The 24,975-nt window shown below is 43.7% G+C and overlaps 1 protein-coding gene across 3 annotated transcripts in view; it reads right to left on the reverse strand.

The window, feature by feature from the left end:
• Positions 1-24,975, reverse strand: part of LOC115192524 (glypican-5) — a 136,438-nt gene that overhangs the window by 61,490 nt on the left and 49,973 nt on the right. For 2 of the 3 annotated variants that reach the window (XM_029751136.1, XM_029751138.1), the window contains exons 5-6: positions 24,697-24,756; positions 18,969-19,091 (exon numbers count right to left, since the gene is read on the reverse strand). In XM_029751136.1, the coding sequence (XP_029606996.1) occupies positions 18,969-19,091; positions 24,697-24,756 (183 nt within the window). The remainder of the gene's footprint in view (positions 1-18,968; positions 19,092-24,696; positions 24,757-24,975) is intronic. The other variant, XM_029751137.1, reaches the window with a different exon arrangement.

Raw genomic sequence — 24,975 nt, forward strand, 5'->3', positions numbered from 1 at the left:
AACGGTCCACCACACTCACTCCCTCATTCCTATGACAACTACCAGTAGTAATGTATGCCTTTTGTCATGATTTAGGCCAGTCAAATGTGGAATAACAAACAGTCACAGACAGCAGCAATAATTCAGAGATAATAATCTGAGGTGTAATGTATGATATAACTGAAAGGTCTACAGAAAGGTCTGTCTGAGAACACACTTATACTGTTGCTTCCAAAGCAGATTATTTTATGCTTTCCCCTGAAGGACATAAATCCACAGACCATTTTACTTTCATCCTGTCTCTTTGTCTGCTCCAGGCTCCTAGCGATCATACACAAATACATTGTATTGCATCTCGCTCAACCCAACACAGCCCTCTGGGGGTATTTGTGGCAACGCAGGCATGCTGCAACATAGAAAAAAGGAGATTGAAAAAAGAACTAGCCAACAGGAAGCACAGCTATGACCTCTGTGTTGTCTGTGTTGCCTCTGGCCTGTGGGGCTTTGTGTTGCTATTGTCATTGAGTTCATGAAGCGCTTTTGTTCAGTGTTTTAGTCATGTTTTTCAATAGCTTGCATCTCATATCGATAGTGTCTGTAACCTCTGGAGCTCTGAGACTGGGGTCTGGTCTCCAGGGTAAAAACAGCTTTTTTGCTGCTGAACACCATGCTCCAGTTTCCCTGGCAGGAATGAAAAGCAGAGACAGGGCATGGCACAGTATGGCATGTTGCTACACCACATACCCAGTGACTTCACCTGGTTAGTGTAGCTAGTTAATGAAATTACCTGTTCTGAGAAACATCAATCAGGTCACCAGTGCGGTTTTTGCTTCGATAGTGCTGGATTGGACAGCATCACAATACTTGGACCTGCTGAATATAGACAGAGCCAACAACTTACACTTGAAACCAGTGCTACGATGAATCTGGAAATAACCTGGGTCTAGACCTCAGGCCAGTGGGGCAGCCAGGCACAGGGCCAGCTGCAGCTTCTGTGGCCTGCTGCAGCTTCTGATTGGCCATATGGCTGGCAGCTTCCTGGTGAGAGGTCATTGGAGACCACTCTTCAGAGGAAGGAATCACCAGAAAGTGTCACTGCCCCACATCAAGATATCCATCACTGGAATAGACAACATAGCACAGACACATTATATCCTGTTAAGTACCTGATTGGAGGGGCCAGATCCCTCTATGTAACCACTAATCATCTTAAAGCTCTAACCTCCAAGAGCCCCTGAGTTTCCCCCTTTTTAATGCTACTCCTACTCTTTACGGTCAAAGAGGAAAGTAAGATGAAAAAGCCGCCGCTGAATTACTCCTCTCATTCCTGTTTTACAAGGTTGTTAGGTAACAGAAGACACTGTGGTGCCAGAGGAGCCTGAGGCCAGAGGGGGCCTGGGGGTCATAGTTCAGGACAGTACCTGATATCCCTGATGACTGGCGGCAGGGAAACCCCTGCATGTGCAGCGGGGAGCAAGAAGCTGGCATATACCAGGTTCAGAATGCTCCTATCTGACTGTTATCAATCAAAAGAGACCAACCATCTGACAAATAACCCCTCACTTTGCCATCAGGAAAACTGCTTGTCCCTGAGGGACTGAATGTGTATGTGGGTGGGGAAAAAGGGAGGTTAACACTATAGCTTCTCTCACTAATTAACATCACTCATCCTCAGATGTCACTAACGACCTGAGCCTCACAGCTCATTTTGGTCATTAGTACTGGAGCTTCCTTTAGCACACTAAGAAAACACAATTGAGGGCATTTCTTTTCTCCACTGTAATTAACCAAGTACTCTTTTGTTCTCTGATCCAATGGAGCGTCATGGCGAAGTTTCAGTCTGTATGACTGACTGGGTGATCTAAAGGGAACTGTCTCTTTTTATGGACTACAGCAAGAACAAGAACATTTCTACTACTAAACAGCATACTCTCACATTTATTTCAAATAACCACCCACCTGGCACAAACTGGTTGAATCAACGTTTTTTCAACGTAATTTGTCAACATATTGTGACGTGGAATCTATGTGGAAAATACATTGGATTTGCAAAAAGGTGAAATTTCAAACCACATGATTATGTCGTCATAGTAACCAATTTTCAACAGACAAACCTTGTATAAAATATGTTGAATTTGTACTTTTGAAACAACGGCAGATCTTCAATGTTATATCCACTATCAAAAAAATAACAATAGGAAGGGCAGCATCTCTGACTGGAGAGTTGATCTATCTACAGCTACCCCTTGGCCTCCCATCCATGGTTTTAACCAAGCCCAGCAGCCCTGGCCTTGGTTAAAACTACTACCAATGTGCTATCGTAATAATTATTATTGAGAGCTCTCACTGTTGCTACTAAAGTCATTCCAAACTGTAGGTTTAACAGAGCAAATAAAACGTAACCATACTCTATAAGTCACATATAATCAATTATACTATTTAGGCCTATAATATTATAGCATTTGTGAAGTCATCAACTGCTATTGTTTCAATCAACCCAAGGTTCAACTAAAAGTAGACAATAAATATAGGCCTATTGTTTCAAGCTTTGGTTGATTTCAAATGTATTCTTCAAGTTAATAATTCATATGTTGGATTCACGTCTCCATCTCAACCAAAAATCGAAGTTAAAGAATAGGACTAAATCAAATCAAACTTTATTTAACCTCTCTCGGGTATGTGGATCGAAATCGTCCCACCTAGTCAACAGCCAGTGGAATCAAGTGGCGCGATATTCAAAAACCTTAAATGCTATAACTTCAATTTCTCAAACATATGACTATTTTACACCATTTTAAAGACAAGATTCTCGTTAATCTAACCACATTGTCCGATTTCAAAAAGGCTTTACAACGAAAGCAAAACATTAGATTATGTCAGGAGAGTACCCAGCCAGAAATAATCACACACCCATTTTTCAAGCTAGCATATAATGTCACAAAAACCAAAACCACAGCTAAATGCAGCACTAACCTTTGATGATCTTCATCAGATGACACTCCTAGGACATTATGTTATACAATACATGCATGTTTTGTTCAATCAAGTTCATATTTATATCAAAAAACATCTTTTTACATTAGCATGTGACGTTCAGAACTAGCAAACATACCGAAAACTTCCGGTGAATTTACTAAATTACTCACGATAAACGTTCACAAAAAACATAACAATTATTTTAAGAATTATAGATACAGAACTCCTTTATGCAATCGCGGTGTCAGATTTTAAAATAGCTTTTAGGCAAAAGCACATTTTGCAATATTCTGAGTAGATAGCTCGCCATCACGGGCTAGCTATTTTGACACCCACCAAGTTTGGCGTTCACTAAACTCAGAATTACTATAAGAAAAATTGGATTACCTTTGCTGTTCTTCATCAGAATGCACTCCCAGGACTTCTACTTCACCCACAAATGTTGTTTTGGTTCAAAATAATCCATAGTTATGTTCAAATATCCTCTGTTTTGTCCGTGCGTTCAGGTCCCTATCCGAACGGTGACACGCGGACGCATGTCGTGACAAAAAATGTCTAAATATTCCATTACCATACTTTGAAGCATGTCAAACGCTGTTTAAAATGAATTTTTATGCAATTTTTCTCGTAAAATAGCGATTATATTCCGACCGGGAGACTTGTTTTCGTTCAAAGACTCAAAGAAGAAAATGGACTCTTCACGTGCATGCGCGCCCCCGTTTCATTGTTCTCAGATCGACCACTATCCAAATGCGCTACTGTTTTTCAGCCAGGGACTGCAGAGTCATCATTCCCCATTCTGGCGCCTTCTGAGAGCCTATGGGAGCCTTAGAAAATGGCACGTTACAGCAGAGATCCTCTATTTTCCATAAAGAGGCTATAGAAGGCCAAGAAATGGTCAGAGAGGTCAGAGAATCTTCTCAGGTTTTGGCCTGCCATATGAGTTCTGTTATACTCACAGACACCATTCAAACAGTTTTAGAAACTGTAGGTTGTTTTCTATCCAAATCAAACAATTATATGCATATTCTAGTTTCTGGGCAGGAGTAATAACCAGATTAAATCGGGTACGATTTTTATCCGGCAGTGAAAATACTGCCCCCTACCCTAGAGAGGTTTAAACTGCATTTGTCACATCCTGACCATAGAGAGCTCGTATTTTTCTATGGTAGAGTAGGTCAGGGCGTGACTGGGGGGTTTTGTCTAGTTTATTTAGTTCTATGTTGTTTTGGTTATAGTTTCTTTTTTCTATGTTGGGATTTTTGTATGATCCCCAATTAGAGGCAGCTGGTCATCATTGTCTCTAATTGGGGATCATATTTAAGTAGTTGTTTTTCCCACCTGTGTTTGTGGGAGATTATTTTGAGTTAGTGCATGTTGCACCTCTTTCGTCACGGTTTGTGTTTTGTTTGATGTTTATTGTTTGTTTTTGCAAAGTTTCACATTTAAATAAAAGATGTGGAACGACACCCACGCTGCGCTTTGGTCTCCTTCCTACAACAAACGTGACAGAATCTCCCACCACCAAAGGACCAAGCAGCGTGGCCAGGAGTGGACATGGGAGGAGATCCTGGACGGCAAGGGACCCTGGACGCAGATTGGGGAGTATCGCCGTCCAAGGGAGGAGATAGAGGCAGCAAAAGAAGAATGGCGACGCTACGAGGAATTAGCACGGCAACAACAGAAGCCCGAGAGGCAGCTCCCAAAAACCTTTGGGGGGCACACGGAGTGGTCGGCGGAGCCGAGGGGTGAACCAGAGCCAGTCAGGGAGTCGAGTGAGGAACTCAACGAAAGATGAGAGCGCTGCAGAGCTGGCGTTATGACCAGTCAGGCACCGTGTTATGCGGTGATGCGCACTGTATCTCCAGTGCGCATTCATAGCCCGGTGTGCACTGTGCCTGCGCCCCATATTTGCCGGGCTAAAGTGAGCATTCAGCCAGGACGGGTTGTGCCGGCTCAGCGCTCCTGTTCTTCAGTACGCCTCCTCGGTCCAGGATATCCTGTGCCAGCTCTACGCACTGTGTCGCCAGTGTGCATTCACAGCCCAGTTCGTCCTGTGCCAGCACCCCGCATTTGCAGGGCTAAAGTGAGCGTTCAGCCAGGACGGGTTGTGCCAGCTCTACGCTCCAGACCTCCAGTGCGCCTCCACAGTCCAGTACGTCCTGTGCCTCCTCTTCGCGCTCTCCCTGAAGTGCGTGTCCTCAGTCCAGTACGTCCTGTGCCTGCTCCTCACACTCGCCCTGAAGTGCGTGTCACCAGTCTGGAGCCACCTGTCCCGGCACCTCTTTTGCCACGGTTTGTGTTTTGTTTGGTCTCCTTCCTACGAAGAACGTGACAGCATTTAAAGTTTGATTTGATTCAGTCCTATTCTTTAACTTTGATATTTGGTTATGATGGAGATGTGAATCCAACATATCAATTGTATTTTGTAGAAAAACTGGATGTTGAATTTTGTTTGGTCGTCAACGCAACCAAATATAAACATTTCAAGGAGATCTTCTGCTTGTATAGTTCCATCAGTTCCTCTGATTTAGTCTGGGTTTAATTCCAGTTTGTCTACAAATGAATAATTAATATGTCACATCTCCATCTCTACCAAAAAGTTAAAGAATAGGACTAAATCAAATCAAACTTTAAATGCACTTTATTTAAAGTTTGATTTGATTCAGTCCTATTCTTTAACTTTGATGTTTGGTTGAGATGGAGACATGAATCCAACATATAAATTATTATTTTGTAGACGAAGTGAAATTAAGGCCAGACTTAGTCAGTGGCACAAAATATACATCTCCTTAAAATGTTGATATTTGGTTGCGTTGACAACCAAACACAATTCAATATCACCTTTGCAGTACAGTCAAGTTAACAAATTCTATGTTGGATTCACGTCTCCAACTAAACAGCAAATAAAAGTTAAAGAATAGGATTAAGCCAGTGGCTCAAATGAAGCTATCCAAGCCAAATTTAGGCCTACATGTCCTTAAATGTTGATGTTTGGTTGCGTTGTCAACCAAATTCAATATTACTTTAGTAATACAGTAAATAGCCTAACGTTAAGGCTATGTTACAAACGAATGTAACAGTATTTATTCAACCTAAAGTGAGTAACACATCCATGGCAACATTTGAGGTTACTGTAACTATTAATGTCTTCGTATGTAATTATAGAAAGCGTGAATTTTCAATATAGCATGCAAAGGTCGTAGATCTGTGGAGATCTTCACAATTGCTATAATAATCAGTGCAGAATCTCGACCAGCATTGATCACATGAGCTAAGTATTTTTATGAAAATCTCAACTACAATCCAGGTCATTTGATTGTGCTATTAGATGAAGCACAGTGATAACACATTAAGTTGTTGTACAAATATAAAATATCTGACACTGTATTCCCATTTGAACTTTGTTGTGCTTTTAAATGCTTGAAAGCGCAGTGATATCATACTTAGATTACAACTAAACCAAAAATTAGACATTGTTTGGAATTTGGTTGTGCTTTTAGATGGTTGATAGTGTAGTGATAAATAAATACAATGTATCACTATGCTATCAAGCATTTAAAAGCACAACAAATTTATATTTTTTTACCCCCCTTTTTCTCCCCAATTTCATCATATCCAATTACGATCTTGTCTCATCGCTGCAACTCAGAAGAGGCAAAGGTCGAGTCATGTGTCCTACAAAACATGACCCGCCAAATCGCGCTCCTTAACACTCGCCCGCTTAACCCAGAAGCCAGTCACACCAATGTGTCAGAGGAAACACCATTCAACTGACGACCGAAGTCAGCCTGTAGGTGCCCGGCCCACCACGAGGAGTCGCTACAACGCCATGAGACAAGTAAAGCCACTCGGGAGGCAGCATAGTTATAATTCAATAAACTCCTGGCTTTTTTTGGAGAGGATGAATAAAGGTTGAATTCTCATTCTCATCAACCAAATATTACCCACATTTCCACGTTGAAATGAGGTGGTGTGCCCAGTGGGCAGTGTCGAACTGTAGACTAATTTATGCATGTGAGACGAGTCTCTAACATGTCAATAGGATAAATGACCCTGAAACCTGAGACATAGAATAGTCTTTTGTCAGGCTTTGGTGTCTGTGAGAACTCCGCTTTCCATGGTGGCGTTACTAGGTTACCACTGTTTTTCCTCTATGTGCTCCCTAAGCCTCTGTTATTCCAGATTTTCTGCTAGGGTGCTGCTCTGTGGGCTGAATAAGGGAGAAGGAAACAAGGGGAACCGACAGGAAACTGATCCTGACATCCCCAGGATCAAGGTCAAAGGTGACAGTCATGCACCTGATGGGAGTAATAGAGAAAGTGAGGAGGTGAGGAACAGGGTTTCAGATGTTTGAGCATGTGAGCGCGCAAACTATTTCACAATTACCGCTAACCTGGAATCTGACCAATGACCTGTGTGGTCTAGAATAACAGACCTATGTAAGAGACACTGTACAGTACTCTGAAGCTTTCAGTTGATAACTGTTATGTCCGTCTCTGTGCTTTCATCCTCCCAATCCAAACACACTAACACAGACACAACGCAAGAGGACTCTGCCATGAGAAGCCCATTTGATGGCAGTCAGCTTCCAGTGAAGCAGCAGAGATGAGAACAACAACAACAGAGGTAGTGAGCAGTAAGTCAGCTCAGCCCAGATTCTGTCAGAAGGCACCCTGGCCCCAGCCTCCCTGTGGGAACATGATCAGAAGTGATTGGGGACTCAATTACAGTGAAATGTCTGCCACAGCACACACTATGACTACAGAGAGCCTGGAAGCAAATAATTCAATATATCCTCTGAACAGCCACCTCATTCACTTCCTTTTGGGTTCATCAGACAAAAACTGTTCCCTGTGAAACCCATACTGAGACACTTGACCTCATTGGACATTCTTAACCCAGTTTGAACTCTGCTGCTGTCATCATACCTGCCTGGCTGGCTGGGACAATAACAGAGGACACGTTTAGGCTTGGCCGCTACAACACTGCTCTCTAGTGGTCCATGTCCCTTAATATGGTAGTCACAGACTACTAGTAAGCTGTGCTCACTGCTGTTGAGTATAGAGTTGATCTTAATACAGTATTAAATAAAATGATTACCAACACTATTTATACCCTATTCCATAGCGATGCGAATATTAGTAATTTAGATACCACATGTCAAAGTAAAACAGGAAAGTGATGCCTCATTCTCAGGTAATGTGGTCCTGTGATAATGGGGTCCTCTGTAGCTATGTGGTCCTCTGTAGCTGTGTAGTCCTATGTAGCTCAGTTGGTAGAGCATGGCTCTTGCAATACCAGGATAGTGGGTTTGATTCCTGGGACCACCCACATGCAAAAAAACATGTCTGTAAGTTACTTTGGATAAAAGTGGCTGCTAAATGTCATATATTAATATGTGAGTCCTAGAGGAAGACCTCTGTAGAGAAAATACCTGTGGATGCACACAATGTTTCTTTGGGTTTATCCATAGTGCAACTGCGTAACAATATAGTATGGGAAAGTTTGGTGTAATGGATGCTGTCCTGAAGGAATGTTTGGTCTTTTTTCACATGGATACAAGATGGTTCAAGATGGAGCCGACAGAGAAGGCTGCCTCGCTTCTAGTTCTTAGGAAACTTTGCAGTATTTTGTTATCTTATGTATTATTGCTTACATTGTTAACCCAGAAAATGGTATGTGTTATTACATACAGCCGGGAAGAACTATTAGATATCAGAGCAGCTGTAACTCACCAGCACTACCAGCATTATGCCCAGAAATACGACTTTCCCGAAGCGGATCCTTTGTTCTCACCACCCAGGGCAATAGAACTGATTCCAGAGGCCGCTCCAAAACAATGCTGGCGGAGAAGAGGAATTCGGAGCAGTCTTCTAGTCAGACTTAGGAGGCGCGGACACCACCCATTGCTTCCGAGTATATTACTCACTAATGTTCAGTCCCTGGATAACAAGGTTGATGAGATCAGGGCAAGGGTTTATTTCCAGAGAGACATCAGGGATTGTAACATACTCTGTTTCACAGAAACATGGTTCTCTCGGGATATACTGTCGGACTCGGTCCAGCCATCTGGATTCTCAGTTCATCGCGCCGACAGGAATAAACATCTCTCCGGGAAGAAGGGCGGGGGTGTATGTTTCATGATTAATGACTCATGGTGTATTTGCAAGAACATACAGGAACTCAAGTCCTTTTGTTCACCGGACCTAGAATACCTCACAATCAAATGCAGACCGTATTATCTCCCAAGAGGATTCTCTTTGATTATTGTCACAGCCGTGTATATCCCCCCTCAAGCCGATACCACGACAGCCCTCAAGGAACTTCAATGGACTTTATGCAAACTGGAAACCATATATCCTGAGGCTGCATTTATTGTAGCTGGGGATTTTAACAAAGCAAATTTGAGGAAAAGGCTACCTAAATTCTATCAGCATATCGACTGTAGTACTCGCGCTGGAAAAACACTCAACCATTGTTACTCCAACTTCTGGGATGCATACAAGGCCCTCCCCTGCCCTCCTTTCGGCAAATCTGACCATGACTCCATTTTGCTCCTCCCTTCCTATAGGCAGAAATTCAAACAGGAAGTACCCGTGCTAAGGACTATTCAACGCTGGTCTGACCAATCAGAATCCACGCTTCAAAACTCTTTTCATCACGCAGGCTGGGATATGTTCCAGGTAGCTTCCGAGAATAATATTGACGTATACACTGAGACGGTCACTGAGTTTATCAAGAAGTGTATAGGAGATGTTGTAACCACTCTGACTATTAAAACCTACCCTCACCAGAAACTGTGGAAAGATGGCAGCATTCGAACTGAAAGCGCGAACCATCGCATTTAACCATGGCAAGGTGACTGGGAATATGGCAGAATACAAACAGAGTAATCATTCCCTCCGCAAGGCAATCAAATAGGCAAAACGTCAGTATAGAGACAAAGTGTAGTCGCAATTCAACGGCTGAGACAAGAGACGTATGTGGCAGGGTCTACAGACAATCACAGACTACAAAAGGAAAACCAGCCACTTCGCGGACAAGCTAAACACGTTCTTTGCCCGCTTTGAGGATAACACAGTGCCAGCTACCAATGATTGTGGGCTCTCCCTCTCTGTGGCCAACGTGAGTAAGACATTTAAATGTGTCAACCCTTGCAGGGCTGCCGGCCCAGACGGCATCCCTGGCTGCGTCCTCAGAGCATGCGCAGACCAGCTGGCTGGTGTGTTTACGGACATATATAATCTCTCCCTATCCCAGTCTGCTGTCCCCACATGCTTTCAAGATGGCCACCATTGTTCCTGTACCTAAGAATGCAAAGGTAACTGAACTAAATGACTATCACCCCGTAGCACTCACTTCTGTCATCATGAAGTACTTTGTTAGACTAGTCAAGGATCATATCACCTCCACCTTACCTGCCACCCTAGACTCACTTCAACTTGCTTACCGCCCCAATAGGTCCACAGACAATACAATCGCCATCACACTGCACACTGCCCTATCCCATCTGGACAAGAGGAATACCTATGTACTGTAAGAATGCTGTTCATTGACTATAGCTCAGCATTCAACACCATAGTACCCTCCAAACTCATCATTAAGCTCGAGGCCCTGGGACTGAACCCCGCCCTGTGCAATTGGGTCCTGGACTTCCTGATGGGAAGGTAGGAAAAAACACCTCCACTTCACTGATCCTCAACACTGGAGCCCCACAAGGGTGCGTGCTCAGCCCCCTCCTGTACTCCCTGTTCACCCATGGCTGCGTGGCCATACATGCCTCCAACTCAATCATTAAGTTTGCAGACGACTGAACAGTAGTAGGCTTAATTACCAACAACGACAAAACTGCCTACAGGGAGGAAGTGAGGGCTCTGGGAGTGTGGTGTCAGGAAAATTAACTTCTCACTCAATGTCAGCAAAACAAAGGAGATGATCATGGACTTCAGGAAACAGCAGAGGAAGCACCCCCCTATCCACATCGATGGGACAGCAGTGGAGAAAGTGGAATGTTTTAAGTTCCTCGGCGTACATATGACAAACAAACTGAAATGGTCCACCCACACAGACAGTGTGGTGAAGAAGACGCAACAGTACCTCTTCAACCTGAGGAGGCTGAAGAAATTTGGCTTGGCACCTAAAACCCTCAAACTTTTACAGATGCACAATTGAGAGCATCCTGTCGGACTGTATCACCGCCTGGTATGGCAACTGCACCACCCACAACCGCAGGGCTCTCCAGAGGGTGGTGCGGTCTGCACAACGCATCACAGGGGGCAAACGTATTTTTTTATTTCACCTTTATTTAACCAGGTAGGCCAGTTGAGAACAAGTTCTCATTTACAACTGCGACCTGGCCAAGATAAAGCAAAGCAGTGCGACACAAACAACAACACAGAGTTACACATGGAATAAACAAACGTACAGTCAATAACACAATAGAAAAAGTCTATATACAGTGTGTGCAAATGGCGTGAGGAGGTAAGGCAATAAATAGGTCATAGTAGCAAAGTAATTACAATTTAGCAAATTAACACTGGAGTGATAGATGTGCAGATGATGATGTGCAAGTAGAAATATTGGTATGCAAAAGAGCCAAAAGGTAAATAAAAACAATATAGGGATGAGGTAGGTAGATTGGATGGACTATTTACAGATGGGCTGTGTACAGCTGCGCTGTGTACAGCTGCAGCGATCGGTAGCTGCTCAGATAGCTGATGCTTAAAGTTAGTGACAACTTCAGCGATTTTTGCAATTTGTTCCAGTCATTGGCAGCAGAGAACTGGAAGGAAAGGCAGCCAAAGGGGGTGTTGGCTTTGGGGATGACCAGTGAGATATACCTGCTGGAGCCAGTGGGTCTGGCGATGAATATGTAGCAAGGGTCAGCCAACGATAGCATACAGGTTGCAGTGGTGGGTGGTATATGGGGCTTTGGTGACAAAACGGACGGCACTGTGATAGACTGCATCCAGTTTGCTGAGTAGAGCGTTGGAGGCTATTTTGTAAATGACATCACCGAAGTCGAGGATCGGTAGGATAGTCAGTTTTACGAGGGTATGTTTAGCAATGTGAGTGAAGGAGGCGTTGTTGCGAAATAGGAAGCCGAGTATAGATTTCATTTTGGATTGGAGATGTTTAATATGAGTCTGGAAGGAGAGATTACAGTCTAGCCAGACACGTAGGTATTTGTAGTTGTCCAGTTGTCAGAACCGTCCAGAGTAGTGATGTTAGTCGGGTGGGCGGGTACGGGCAGCGATTTTTTTGAAAAGCATGCATTTAGTTTTACTAGCGTTTAAGAGCAGTTGACGGCCACGGAAGGAGTGTTGTATGGCATTGAAGCTCGTTTGGAGGTTTGTTAACACAGTGTCCAAAGAGGGGCCAGATGTATACAGAATGGTGTCGTCTGCATAGAGGTGGATCAGGGAATCACCCGCAGCAAGAGCGACATCGTTGATATATACAGAGAAAAGAGTGGTACCCCCATAGAGAATGCCAGAGGTCCGGACAACAGGCCCTCCGATTTGACACACTGACCTCTGTCTGAGAAGTAGTTGGTGAACCAGGTGAGTCAGTCATTTGAGAAACCAAGGCTGTTGAGTCTGGCGATAAGAAAACGGTGATTGACAGAGTCGAAAGCCTTGGCTGGTCCGATGAAGACGGCTGCACAGTACTGTCTTTTATCGATGGCGGTTAAGATATCGTTTAGTACCTTGAGCGTGGCTGAGGTGCACCCGTGACCAGCTCGGAAACCGGATTGCACAGCGGAGAAGGTACAGTGGGATTTGAAATGGTCAGTGATCTGTTTGTTAACTTGGCTTTCGAAGACTTTAGAAAGGCAGGGCAAGATGGATATAGGTCTGTAACAGTTTGGGTCTAGAGTGTCACCCCCTTTGAAGAGGGGGATGACCGCAGCAGCTTTCCAATCTTTGGGGATCTTGGACTATACGAAAGAGAGTTTGAACAGACAACTAATAGGGGTTGCAACAATGGCGGCGGATCATTTTAGAAAGACAGGGTCCAGATTGTCTAGCCCAGCTGATGTGTATGGGTCCAGGTTTTGCAGCTCTTTCAGAACATCTGCTATCTGGATTTAGGTGAAGAAGAAGCTGGGGAGGCTTGGGCAAGTAGCTACGGGGGGTGCAGAGCTGTTGGCCGGGGTTGGGGTAGCCAGGAGGAAAGCATGGCCAGCCGTAGAGAAATGCTTATTGAAATTCTCAATTTTCGTGGATTTATCAGTGGTGACAGTGTTTCCTAGCCTCAGTGCAGTGGACAACTGGGAGGAGGTGTTCTTATTCTCCATGGACTTTACAGTGTTCCAAAACCTTTTGGAGTTAGAGCTACAGGATTTTTTAAATGTTTTAGTTCACCTTTATTAGACCAGGTAGGCAAGTTGCGAACAAGTTCTCATTTACAATAGCAACCTGGCCAAGATAAAGCAAAGCAGTTTGACACATACAACAACACAGAGTTACACATGGAGTAAAACAAACATACAGTAAATAATATAGTACAAAAATAAGTCTATATACAATGTGAGCAAATGAGGTGAGATAAGGGAGGTAAAGGCAAAAAAAGGCCATGGTGACGATGTACATACAATATAGCAAATAAAACACTGGAATGGTAGATTTGCAGTGGAAGAAATAGAAATAATGGGGTGCAAAGGAGCAAAATAAATAAATAAATACAGTAGGGGAAGAGGTAGTTGTTTGGGCTAAATTATAGATGGGCTATGTACAGGTGCAGTAATCTGTGAGCTGCTCTGACAGCTGGTGCTTAAAGCTAGTGAGGGAGATGAGTGTTTCCAGTTTCAGAGATTTTTGTAGTTCGTTCCAGTCAGGATGCAAATTTCTGTTTGAAAAAGCTAGCCTTTGCTTTCCTAACTGACTGCGTGTATTGGTTCCTGACTTCCCTGAAAAGTTGCATATAGCGGGGACTATTCAATGCTAGTGCAGTCCGCCACAGGATGTTTTTGTGCTGGTCGAGGGCAGTCAGGTCTGGAGAGAACATAGGGCTATATCTGTTCTTAGTTCTACATTTTTTAAGATGGCGAGGAAATTACTTTAAAGAACGACCAGGCATCCTCTACTGACGGGATGAGGTCAATATCCTTCCAGGATACCCGGGCTAGGTCGATTAGAAAGGCCTGCTCGCAGAAGTGTTTTAGGGAGCGTTTGACAGTGATGAGAGGTGGTTGTTTGACTGCGGACCCATAGCGGATGCAGTCAATGAGGCAGTGATCGCTGAGATCCTGATTGAAAACAGCAGAGGTCTATTTGGAGGGCAAGTTGGTCAGGATAATATCTATGAGGGTGCCCATGTTTACGGATTTAGGGTTGTACCTGGTGGGTTTCTTGATAATTTGTGTGAGATTGAGGGCATCTAGCATAGATTGTAGGACTGCCTGGGTGTTAAGCATATCCCAGTTTAGGTCATCTAACAAAACAAACTCTGAAGATAGATGGGGGGCAATCAATTCACATATGGTGTCCAGGGCACAGCTGTGAGCTGAGGGGGGTCGATAACAGGCAGCAACAGTGAGAGACTTATTTCTGGAGAGATTTATTTCTTAAAATTAGTAGCTCGAACTGTTTGGGCATAGACCTGGAAAGTATGACAGAACTTTGCAGGCTATCTCTGCAGTAAATTGCAACTCCTCCCCTTTGGTAGTTCTATCTTGACGGAAAATGTTGTAGTTGGGGATGGAAATCTCAGAAGTTTTGGTGGCCTACCTAAGACAGGATTCAGACACAGCAAGGACATCAGGGTTGGCAGAGTGTGCTAAAGCAGTGAGTAAAACAAACTTAGGGAGGAGACTTCTGATGTTAACATGCATGAAACCAAGGCTTTTACGGTTACAGAAGTCAACAAATGAGAGCGCCTGGGGACAAGCAGGGCCTGGATGAGGGTATGGCTAAAGGCTATCAAAACTGGTCGTCTAGTGCGTTGGGGACAGAGAATAAAAGGAGCAGATTTCTGGGCGTGGTAGGATAGATTCAGGGCATAATATACAGACAGGGCGTTCAAAAAAGTTAGCAGGCTGGAGCTAGTAGAAGCGTCTGCTCCGACGTCCGGCCAAGGCCGGTTGAGGGCACAACGGATGGAATTATGTCGGCAGACCAGTCGTGATGGAACGGCGGGGCTCCGTGTTGACAAAAGGTCCAGGCCAGCTGGCAAAAGAGGTATTGTAGCTGGAGTAATTTTGTTTGCTAGCCGGGAGATGCGCCTGGCTCGCGGCTAACTAGTGCTAGCTTCAGGACAAGGGTGTTAGCCACTATAGCCACTCGATAGCAGCTAGCTAGCAGCGATGATCCGATGCAAAGGTCCAGAGCTTATGGCAAGAATCCGGTGGTGTAGGTCCAGGCCATCTTGGAAAAACTACCTGCACTCCAGGACACCTACAGCACCCAATGTCACAGGAAGGCCAAAAAGATCATCAAGGACAACAACTACCCAAGCCACTGCTTGTTCACCCCGTTATCATCCAGAAGGCGAGGTCAGTACAGGTGCATCAAAGCTGGGACCGAGAGTCTGAAAAACAGCTTCTATCTCAAGGCCATCACTGTTAAATAGCCACCCCTAGCACAGAGAGGCTGCTGCCTACATACACAGACTTGACAACATTGGCCACTTTAATAATGTTTACATATCTTGCATTACTCATCTCTTATGTATATACTGTATTCTATACTATCTACTGTATGTTAGTCTATGCCGCTCTGACATTGCTCGTTCATATATTTATATATTCTTAATTCCATTCCTTTACTTAGATTTGTGTGTATTAGGTATTTGTTGTGAAATTGTTAGATATTACTTGTTAGATATTGCTGCACTCTCAGAACTAGAAGCACAAGCATTTCGCTAATACCGCAATAACATCTGCTGAACACGTGTATGTGACCAATAAAATTTGATTTGATTTAGATACATCCTCTAGGTGGCAGTGTTTCTCCATAATGTGGGGTGGGTAGCAAAGACAGCAGTAGTACAGTATGAGAAGAGGTTATTCACGGCACCTATCCAAACTCATGTGATGCTTGAATTTAAAGCCTTGCAATTATTGTTTTGACTCTTAGATGCAGAGAACTCTGGTTAAGTGATATATGATGCCTGCCTACATACCATGAGAGGGTTAAACCAATCTATAAGAACACCTAATGGGGCTCCTGAGTGGCGCAGCGGTCTAAGGCACTGCATCTCAGTGCAAGAGGCGTCACTACAGCCCCTGGTTTGAATCCAGGCTGTATCACATCTGGCTGTGAATGGGAGTCCCATAGTGTGGCGCATAATTGGCCCAGCGTTGTCCGGGTTTGGCCGGGGTAGGCCGTCATTGTAAATAAGAATTTGTTCTTAACTGACTTGCCTAGTTAAATCAAATTTAATACAGAGACAATGTCAGAACTGTGTCAGGAAAGATACTTTTCTTTTTCTGGTAACACATAAGCAACCACACAAGCTAAGGCATTTGTCAGTAAGTGGCTCCAGGCTGCAGCCCCAGAGGGCCAGAGAACAGACCCTTCTCTCAGTGGTCCCTGGGGGGGGGGGGGGCAGCAGGTACATTAGGAGGGGAGGAGGAGGCCCCCCTCGGCTCTTCTGCAAGGTTCACAAAGCCTGAATGGCCACCAGGCCTGGGGCCTATAGGAGCCCCAGTGAACCCCCTTCGTCTCTCCCTAGCCAACAACAAACCAACATGGCAAAGCTCAGACGGACACAAATGTTCCAGACGTGCATTTCTCATGTCTAATGACCCACTGTCATAGAAACGTAATAATCTTTTATTAATGGTGCTTCTGCTTCATGGATGTTGGTTCAGATAAGATCTACTTATTCAACCATTCTATCAAAATATATCCCCCATTCTATTCTCCTATGAGAAAGAGCACATTCTATGTACATCCATGTGGATGTCTGTTGATCAGAGTTGGGGTCAATCCATTTAATTTCCAGTCAATTCAGAAAGTAAACCAAATTCCAATTCCACATTTTCCTCATTGAAAAGCATTGAAGAGAATTGGAATTTTGGTTAACTTCCTGAATTGACTGGAATTTTAACTGAATCGAGCCCAATCCTGCTGTTTACATTTGAATCATTTAGCCAGTGACTTACAGTTAGTGCATTCATCTTAAGATAGCTAGATGGGGCAACCACACATCACAGGCATAGTAAGTACACTTTTCCCCAATAAAGTAGTTATCAGCAAAGGGGGGGTAAAGTACAAGTGATGATTCAGGAAAGTTGTATTTGTTTTTATTTCTTTTTTTGGGGGGGGGGGGGTCGAGGTGAGGAGGGGGATTATTTAAGATACTCTTTAAAGAGGTAGGGTTTCAGGTGCTTTCGGTAGATAGGCAGGGACTTTTCTGTCCTAGCCTCAGGGGGAAGCTGGTTCCACCATTGGAGTACCAGGATAGAGAAGAGCTTGGAGTGGGCTGAGGGGAGCAGGCCTCCCATAGGGAAGGAAAGGAAAGGGGAATACCTAGACAGTTGTACAACTGAATGCATTCAACTGAAATGTGTCTTCTGCATTTTAACCAACCCCTCTGAATCAGAGAGGTGCAGGGGGCTGCCTTAATCGACATCCGGTGGGAGGGCCTATGTGTGTTGATACAGTATTAGTTATAGACAACCACTAAAGAAACAAATTAGCACACACAATACTGGAGTCGATTGAATGCTATTGGTATTATACAAAACGTGGTTTCCGTGGTTCTTTAGGGGAGACCACACCAACCCCCACCAGCACTCCCAGCCCAAAGCGATTCAAAAAAACACTCTCCACTGGCTCCAACACCCCTTCATGGCCAGTGAATTCAGCAAGGCTGAAAGGGGGACAAAACAGAGGCCTAAATGTGATAGTGGGGGAGCACAGTTCCAGCCCAGGAGTCCTAGGTGAATGGGGTCTCTCTGCCTACTCCACAACAGAGGAGGGGAAGCTGTTCTGCACCAGGGCCAGAGGGGGGGACCAGCCCAAAACAATCAAGGAGAGCTGGTCAGAATGGGAGGTCAGATAAGTACACCAAACTGTTTACACTGTGGTCCATGCTGTATGGGCTTTTTATCCGACTCAACAGTAACCAGGACGACCAACGTTATTATAGGACAGAGTGGCAGAATATGTGGCAGTGTCTGTCTGTCTGTCTGTCTGTCTGTCTGTCTGTCTGTCTGTCTGTCTGTCTGTCTGTCTGTCTGTCTGTCTGTGTCTCTGTGTCTCTGTGTCTCTGTGTCTCTGTGTCTCTGTGTCTCTGTGTCTCTGTGTCTCTGTGCGCGAGCGTCCGTGCCTGGGTGTGCTTGAACGCTTGTTTCTACATGTGTGTTTTTAGGAAGGTGCTTCTCCAAAGTTTCCAATGTAATTTTCATTAGAATGGCCTCTAGAATGTTATGAATGAACACACTATACTCCAAAGGTCTAGGGCCATGCTCCCAATATCCATGGCATCCAAATGTCTACAGGCCCCCTGGTTTAACTCATTATCCCCATGCACCCTCGCTGGTTTGAAACATCTTACACCAGACATTTGTGGACCCTTCTAGGTCCTCAAAACCAGAATCCATGCCCTCAGATGTCAATAAGGGCTTGACCAGGATATCTGATTGCTTTTTAACCTGGTTGAATGTGTTTTTATGTTAGCATCAACTACTTGAACTTCTCTTAATGGGATAGAAAAAAAAATGTGACTTGCCTTAATGTGTATTGAGATCACATGTTAAAGATTCAAAAGTACCTCTCTCTTTTAATGGGCAATAAGACCTGTATAGAGAATGTAACAGAAAGGCTAAGCCCATTATTTATTTATTTTTTATTTCACCTTTATTTAACCAGGTAGGCCAATTGAGAACAAGTTCTCATTTACAGCTGTGACCTGGCCAAGATAAAGTAAAGCAGTGTGACAAAAACAACACGGAGTTACACATAAACAAAAGTACTGTCAATAACACAATATCAATTTTTTTTTATTCAATTAAGTGTGACAGACACAGATGTAGAACAATAGAAAGGGTCCATTCCTACCTCTCCACCACATCCTCCCCGCTCCAGCAGGTGAAGTCATCCACCACCATCTCACTCTCACAAAGCATCTCTGGCAAGGCAGAAAAGAAGGACCTGTAGCGTTGGATATAGCCCATAAACTCTCTGAAGTAGAGGAGAGAGCGAGGAAGAGGGAGAGAGAGAAGAGGGAAGAATGAGAGAGGGTGGGGGGTGCTGATCATAACCACAATATCATGGAATCGAATGTATATGCATTGAGGTGCCTTCAGAAAGTATTCACAGCCCTTGACTTTTTCCACATTTTGTTGTGTTACAAAGGGGGAATAAAATAGATTTCATTGTAATTTTGTTTGTCAACAATCTACACAAAATACTATGTAATGTCAAAGTAAAAAAAAAACACTAATATAACTTGATTTGATAAGTTTCCCACCCCCTGAGTCAATACATGTTAGAATCACCTTTGGCAGCAATTACAGCTTTGAGTTTTTCTGGTTAAGTCTCTAAGAGCTTTGCATACCTGGATTGTCAAATACTTGCCTATTATTCTTTAAAAAATTCTTCAAGCTCGTTGTTGATCATTTCTAGACAGCCATTTCCAAGTCTTACCATAGACTTTAAAGCTGATTTAAGTCAAAATTGTAACTAGGTCACTCAGGAATATTCAATGTCATCTTGGTAAGCAACTCCAGTGTATATTTGGCCTTGTGTTTTAGGTAATTGTCCTGCTGAAAGGTGAATTTGTCTCCCAGTGAATGTTGGAAAGCAGACTGAATCAAGTTTTCCCAAGGATTTTGCCTGTGCTTAGCTCTATTCTGTTTATTTTTATCCTAAAAAACGTCCCTGTCCTTGCCGATGACAAGCATACCCATAACATGATGCAGCCATCACCATGCTTTAAAATATGAAGTGGTCTCAGTGATGACATAAGGAAATGGATGGCTGCAAACATTCTATTTTTAAACTCGGACAAAACAGAGATGCTTGTTCTAGGTCCCAAGAAACAAAGAGATCTTCTGTTGAATCTGACAATTAATCTTGATGGTTGTACAGTCGTCTCAAATAAAACTGTGAAGAACCTCGGCGTTACTCTGGACCCTGATCTCTCTTTTGAAGAACATATCAAGACTGTTTCAAGTACAGCTTTTTTCCATCTACGTAACATTGCAAAAATCAGAAACCTTCTGTCCAAAAATGATGCAGAAAAATTAATCCATACTTTTGTTACTTCTAGGTTGGACTACTGCAATGCTCTACTTTCCGGCTACCCGGATAAAGCACTAAATAAACCCTAGTTAGTGCTAAATACGGCTGTTACAATCCTGACTAGAACCAACATTTTTATCATATTACTCCAGTGCTAGCCTCCCTACACTGGCTTCCTGTTAAGGCAAAGGCTGATTTCAAGTTTTTACTGCTAACCTACAAAGCATTACATGGGCTTGCTCCTACCTATCTTTCCGATTTGGTCCTGCCGTACATACCTACACGTACGCTACGGTCACAAGACTCAGGCCTCCTAATTGTCCCTAGAATTTCTAAGCAAACAGCTGGAGGCAGGGCTTTCTCCTATAGAGCTCCATTTTTATGGAATGGTCTGCCTACCCATGTTAGAGACGCAGACTCGGTCTCAAACTTTAAGTCTTTACTGAAGACTCATCTCTTCAGTAGGTCCTATGATTGAGTGTAGTCTGGCCCAGGAGTGTGAAGGTGAACGGAAAGGCTCTGGGGCAACGAACCGCCCTTGCTGTCTCTGCCTGGCTGGTTCCCCTCTCTCCACTGGGATTCTCTGCCTCTAACCCTATTACAGGGGCTGAGTCACTGGCTTACTGGTGTTCTTCCATGCCGTCCCTAGGAGGGGTGCGTCACTTGAGTGGGTTGAGTCACTGACGTGGTCTTCCTGTCTGGGTTGGTGCCCCCCCTTGGGTTGTGCCATGGCGGAGATATTTATGGGCTATACTCGGCCTTGTCTCAGGATGGTAAGTTGGTGGTTGGAGATATCTCTCTAGTGGTGTGGGCTGTGCTTTGGCAAAGTGGGTGGGGTTATATCCTGCCTGTTTGGCCCTGTCCAGGGGTATCATCGGATGGGGTCACAGTGTCTCCTGACCCCTCCTGTCTCAGCCTCCAGTATTTATGCTGCAGTGGTTTATGTGTCGGGGGGCTAGGGTCAGTCTGTTATATCTGGAGTATTTCTCCTGTCTTATCCGGTGTCCTGTGTGAATTTAAGTATGCTCTCTCTAATTCTCTTTCTTTCTCTCTTTCTTTCTTTCTCTCTCTCGGAGGACCTGAGCCCTAGGACCATGCCTCAGGACTACCTGGCATGATGACTCCTTGCTGTCCCCAGTTCACCTGGCCATGCTGCTGCTCCAGTTTTAACTGTTCTGCCTGCGGCTATGGAACCCTGACCTGTTCACCGGACGTGCTACCTGTCTCAGACCTGCTGTTTTCAACTCTCTAGAGACAGCAGGAGTGGTAGAGATACTCTCAATGATCAGCTATGAAAAGCCAACTGACATTTACTCTTGAGGTGCTGACTTGTTGCACCCTCGACAACTACTGTGTTAATTATTATTTGACCATGCTGGTCATTTATGAACATTTGAACATCTTGGCTATGTTCTGTTATAATCTCCACCCGGCACAGCCAGAAGAGGATTGGCCACCCCTCATAGCCTGGTTCCTCTCTAGGTTTCTTCCTAGGTTTTAGCCTTTCTAGGGAGTTTTTCCTAGCCACCGTGCTTCTACACCTGCATTACTTGCTGTTTGGGGTTTTAGGCTGGGTTTCTGTACAGCACTTTGAGATATCAGCTGATGTAAGAAGGGCTATATAAATACATTTGATTTGATGTGTTGGATTTGCCACAAATATAACGCTTTGTGTTCAGAACAAAAAGTACATTTATTTGCAACATTTTTTTGCAGTTTTACTTTACTTTAATGCAAACAGGATGCATGTTTCGACATATTTTTATTCTGTATAGGCTTCCTTCTTTTCACTCTGTCATTTATGTTAGTATTGTGAGTAACTACAATGTTGTTGATACATCCTCAGTTACAGTCTTATTCTAAAATGTATTCAATTATTTTTTCCCCCCTCAATCTACACACAATACCCCATAATGAAAAACAATACCCCAAAGCAAAACAGGTTTTTAGATTTCTTTGCACATTTATAATTAAAAAAAACAACTGAAATATCACATTTAGATACAAATTCACACTCTTTCCTCAGTACTTTGTTGAAGCACCTTTGGCAGCGATTACAGTCTCGAGTCTTCTTGGATATGAAGCTACAAGCTTGGCACACCTGTATTTGGGGAGTTTATCCCATTCTTCTCTGCAGATCCTCTCAAGCTCTGTCAGGTTGGAGGGGGGAGTGACGCTACAGCATGATGCTGCCACCACCATGCTTCACTGTAGGAATGATGCCAGGTTTCCTCCAGTCGTGACGCTTGGCATTCAGGTCAAAGAGTTCAATCTTGGTTTCATCAGTCCAGAGAATCTTGTTTCTCATGGTCTGAGAGTCCTTTAGGTGACTTTTGGAAAACTCCAAGCGGGCTGTCAAGTGCCTTTTACTGAGGAGTGGCTTCTGTCTGGCCACTCTACCAAGGCCCGATTGGTGGAGTGCTGCAATCTACACACAATACCCCATAATGACGAAGCGAAAACTGGTTTTTAGAAATTTTTGCAAATTATAAACACAAAAAAAAAACAGAAATACCTTATTTACATAGGTATTCAGACCCTTTGCTATGAGACTTGAAATTCAGCTCAGGTGCATCCTGTTTCCATTGATCATCCTCGAGATGTTTCAACAACTTGATTGGAGTCCACCTATGGTAAAATCAATTGATTAGACATTATTTGTCTATATAAGGTCCCACAGTTGACAGTGCATGTCAGAGCAAAAACCAAGCCATGAGGCCGAAGGAATTATCCGTAGAGCTCCAAGACAGGTGTGTCGAGGCACAGATCTGGAGAAGGATACCAAAACAATTCTGCAGCATTGAAGGTCCCCAAGAACACAGTGGCATCCATCACTCTTAAATGGAAGAAGTTTGGAACCACCAAGACACTTCCTAGAGCTGGTCGCCCGGTCAAACTGAGCAATCGGGGGAGAAGGGCCTTGGTCAGGGAGGTGACCAAGAACCTGATGGTCACTCTGACAGAGCTATAGAGTTCCTCTGTGGAGATGGAAGAACCTTCCAGAAGGACAACCATTGCTGCAGCACTCCACCAATCAAGCCTTTATGGTAGAGTGGCCAGACGGGAGCCACTCCTCAGTAAAAAGGCACATGACAGCCCTCTTGGAGTTTGTCAAAAGGCACCTAAAGGATTCACAGACCATGAGAAATAAGATTCTCTGGTCTGGTGAAACCAATATTGAACTCTTTGGCCTTGCCGCTGAAAAACATCCCATAGCATCTTGCTGTGGGGGTGTTTTTCTGCGGCAAAGACTGGGAGACTAGTCAGGATCGAGGGAAAGATGAACGGAACAAAGTACAGAGAGATCCTTGATGAAAACCTGCTCGAGAGCACTCAGCACCTCAGATTGTGGCGAAGGTTCACTTTCCAACAGGACAAGGAGCCTAAGCATACAGCCAAGACAATGCAGGAGTGGCTTCAGGACAAGTCTCTTAATGTCCTTCAGTGGCTCAGCCAGAGCCCGGACTTGAACCCGATCGAACATCTCTGGAGAGACCTGAAAATAGCTGTGCAGCGACGCTCCCCATCCAACCTGACAGAGCTTGAGAGGATCTGCAGAGAAGAATGGGAGAAACTCCCCAAATACAGGTGTGCCAAGCTTGTACCCAAGAAGACTCAAGGATGTAATCGCTGCTAAAGGTGCTTCATCAAAGTACTGAATAAAGGGTCTGAATACTTACGTAAATGTGATATTTCCATTTTGTATTTGTAATACATTTTCTAAAATGTAAAAAAAATGTTTTTTGCCCTATCATTATGGGGTATTGTGTGTAGAAAAAAACAATTTAATACATTTTATAATAAGGCTGTAACATAACAGAATGTGGAAAAAGTCAAGGGGTCTGAATACTTTCCAAATGCACTGTAGGAAGGATGCCTATATCTTTGTAGTGACTAGGGGTATTGATACACCATCCAAAGTGTAATTAACAACTGCACCATGCTCAAAGGGATATTCAATGTCTGTTGTTTTTATACCCATCTACCAATAGGTGCCTTTTGCGAACCACTGGAAAACCTAATTCGTCTTTGTGGTTGAATCTGTGCTTGAAATTCACTGCTCGATTGAGGGAGCTTACAGATAATTGTATGTGTGGGTACAGAGATGAGGTAGTCATGAAAAAAATCATGTTAAACACTATTATTGCACACAGAGTGTGTGCATGCAACTTATTGTGTGACTTGTTAAGCACATTTTTAGTCCTGAAATTATTTAGGCTTACCATAACAAAAGGGTTGAATACTGATTGACATTTCAGCTTTTCATTTTTAATTTGTACAAATTTCTAAAAACATAATTCCACTTTGACATTATGGGGTATTGTGTGTAGATCAGTGACACAAAATGTCAATTGAATCCATTTTAAATTCAGGTTGTAACACAGCACAATGTGGAAAAAGTCAAGGGGTGTGAATACTTTCTGAAGGCACTGTATGTATATTTATTAAGGTGACATAACGTGTCGCTGGTGGTCAACCCCTGTACTCCATACCAGATGGCCACATTAACAAGCGAGGGGGAGATGCTGGGCTTCATGCTTACCTAGAGATCTTTTTCAGACTCCTAGGCGTATTATTCTTAGATGGTTTCAGAGGAAAGGACCTGGTAGGATGTGATCATGGTCAGGGAGAGGAGGAGGAGAGAGGATCAGAGAGATGGTGTGGGAGTAGCAGGGATCCAATGCAAAGCAAACACAAGTCAATGCGAAGGAGAGGGAAGACAGAACTTCAAAATGTAATGAAACATAATGATAAAGAAAGCTTGTTTGTTAAAAAATATATGTGGCAAAGTGTGCTTATAAGTAACTCATACTGCAATGTG

Source organism: Salmo trutta, chromosome 4 (genome assembly GCF_901001165.1).
Source record: "Salmo trutta chromosome 4, fSalTru1.1, whole genome shotgun sequence".
NCBI lineage: Eukaryota > Metazoa > Chordata > Actinopteri > Salmoniformes > Salmonidae > Salmo > Salmo trutta.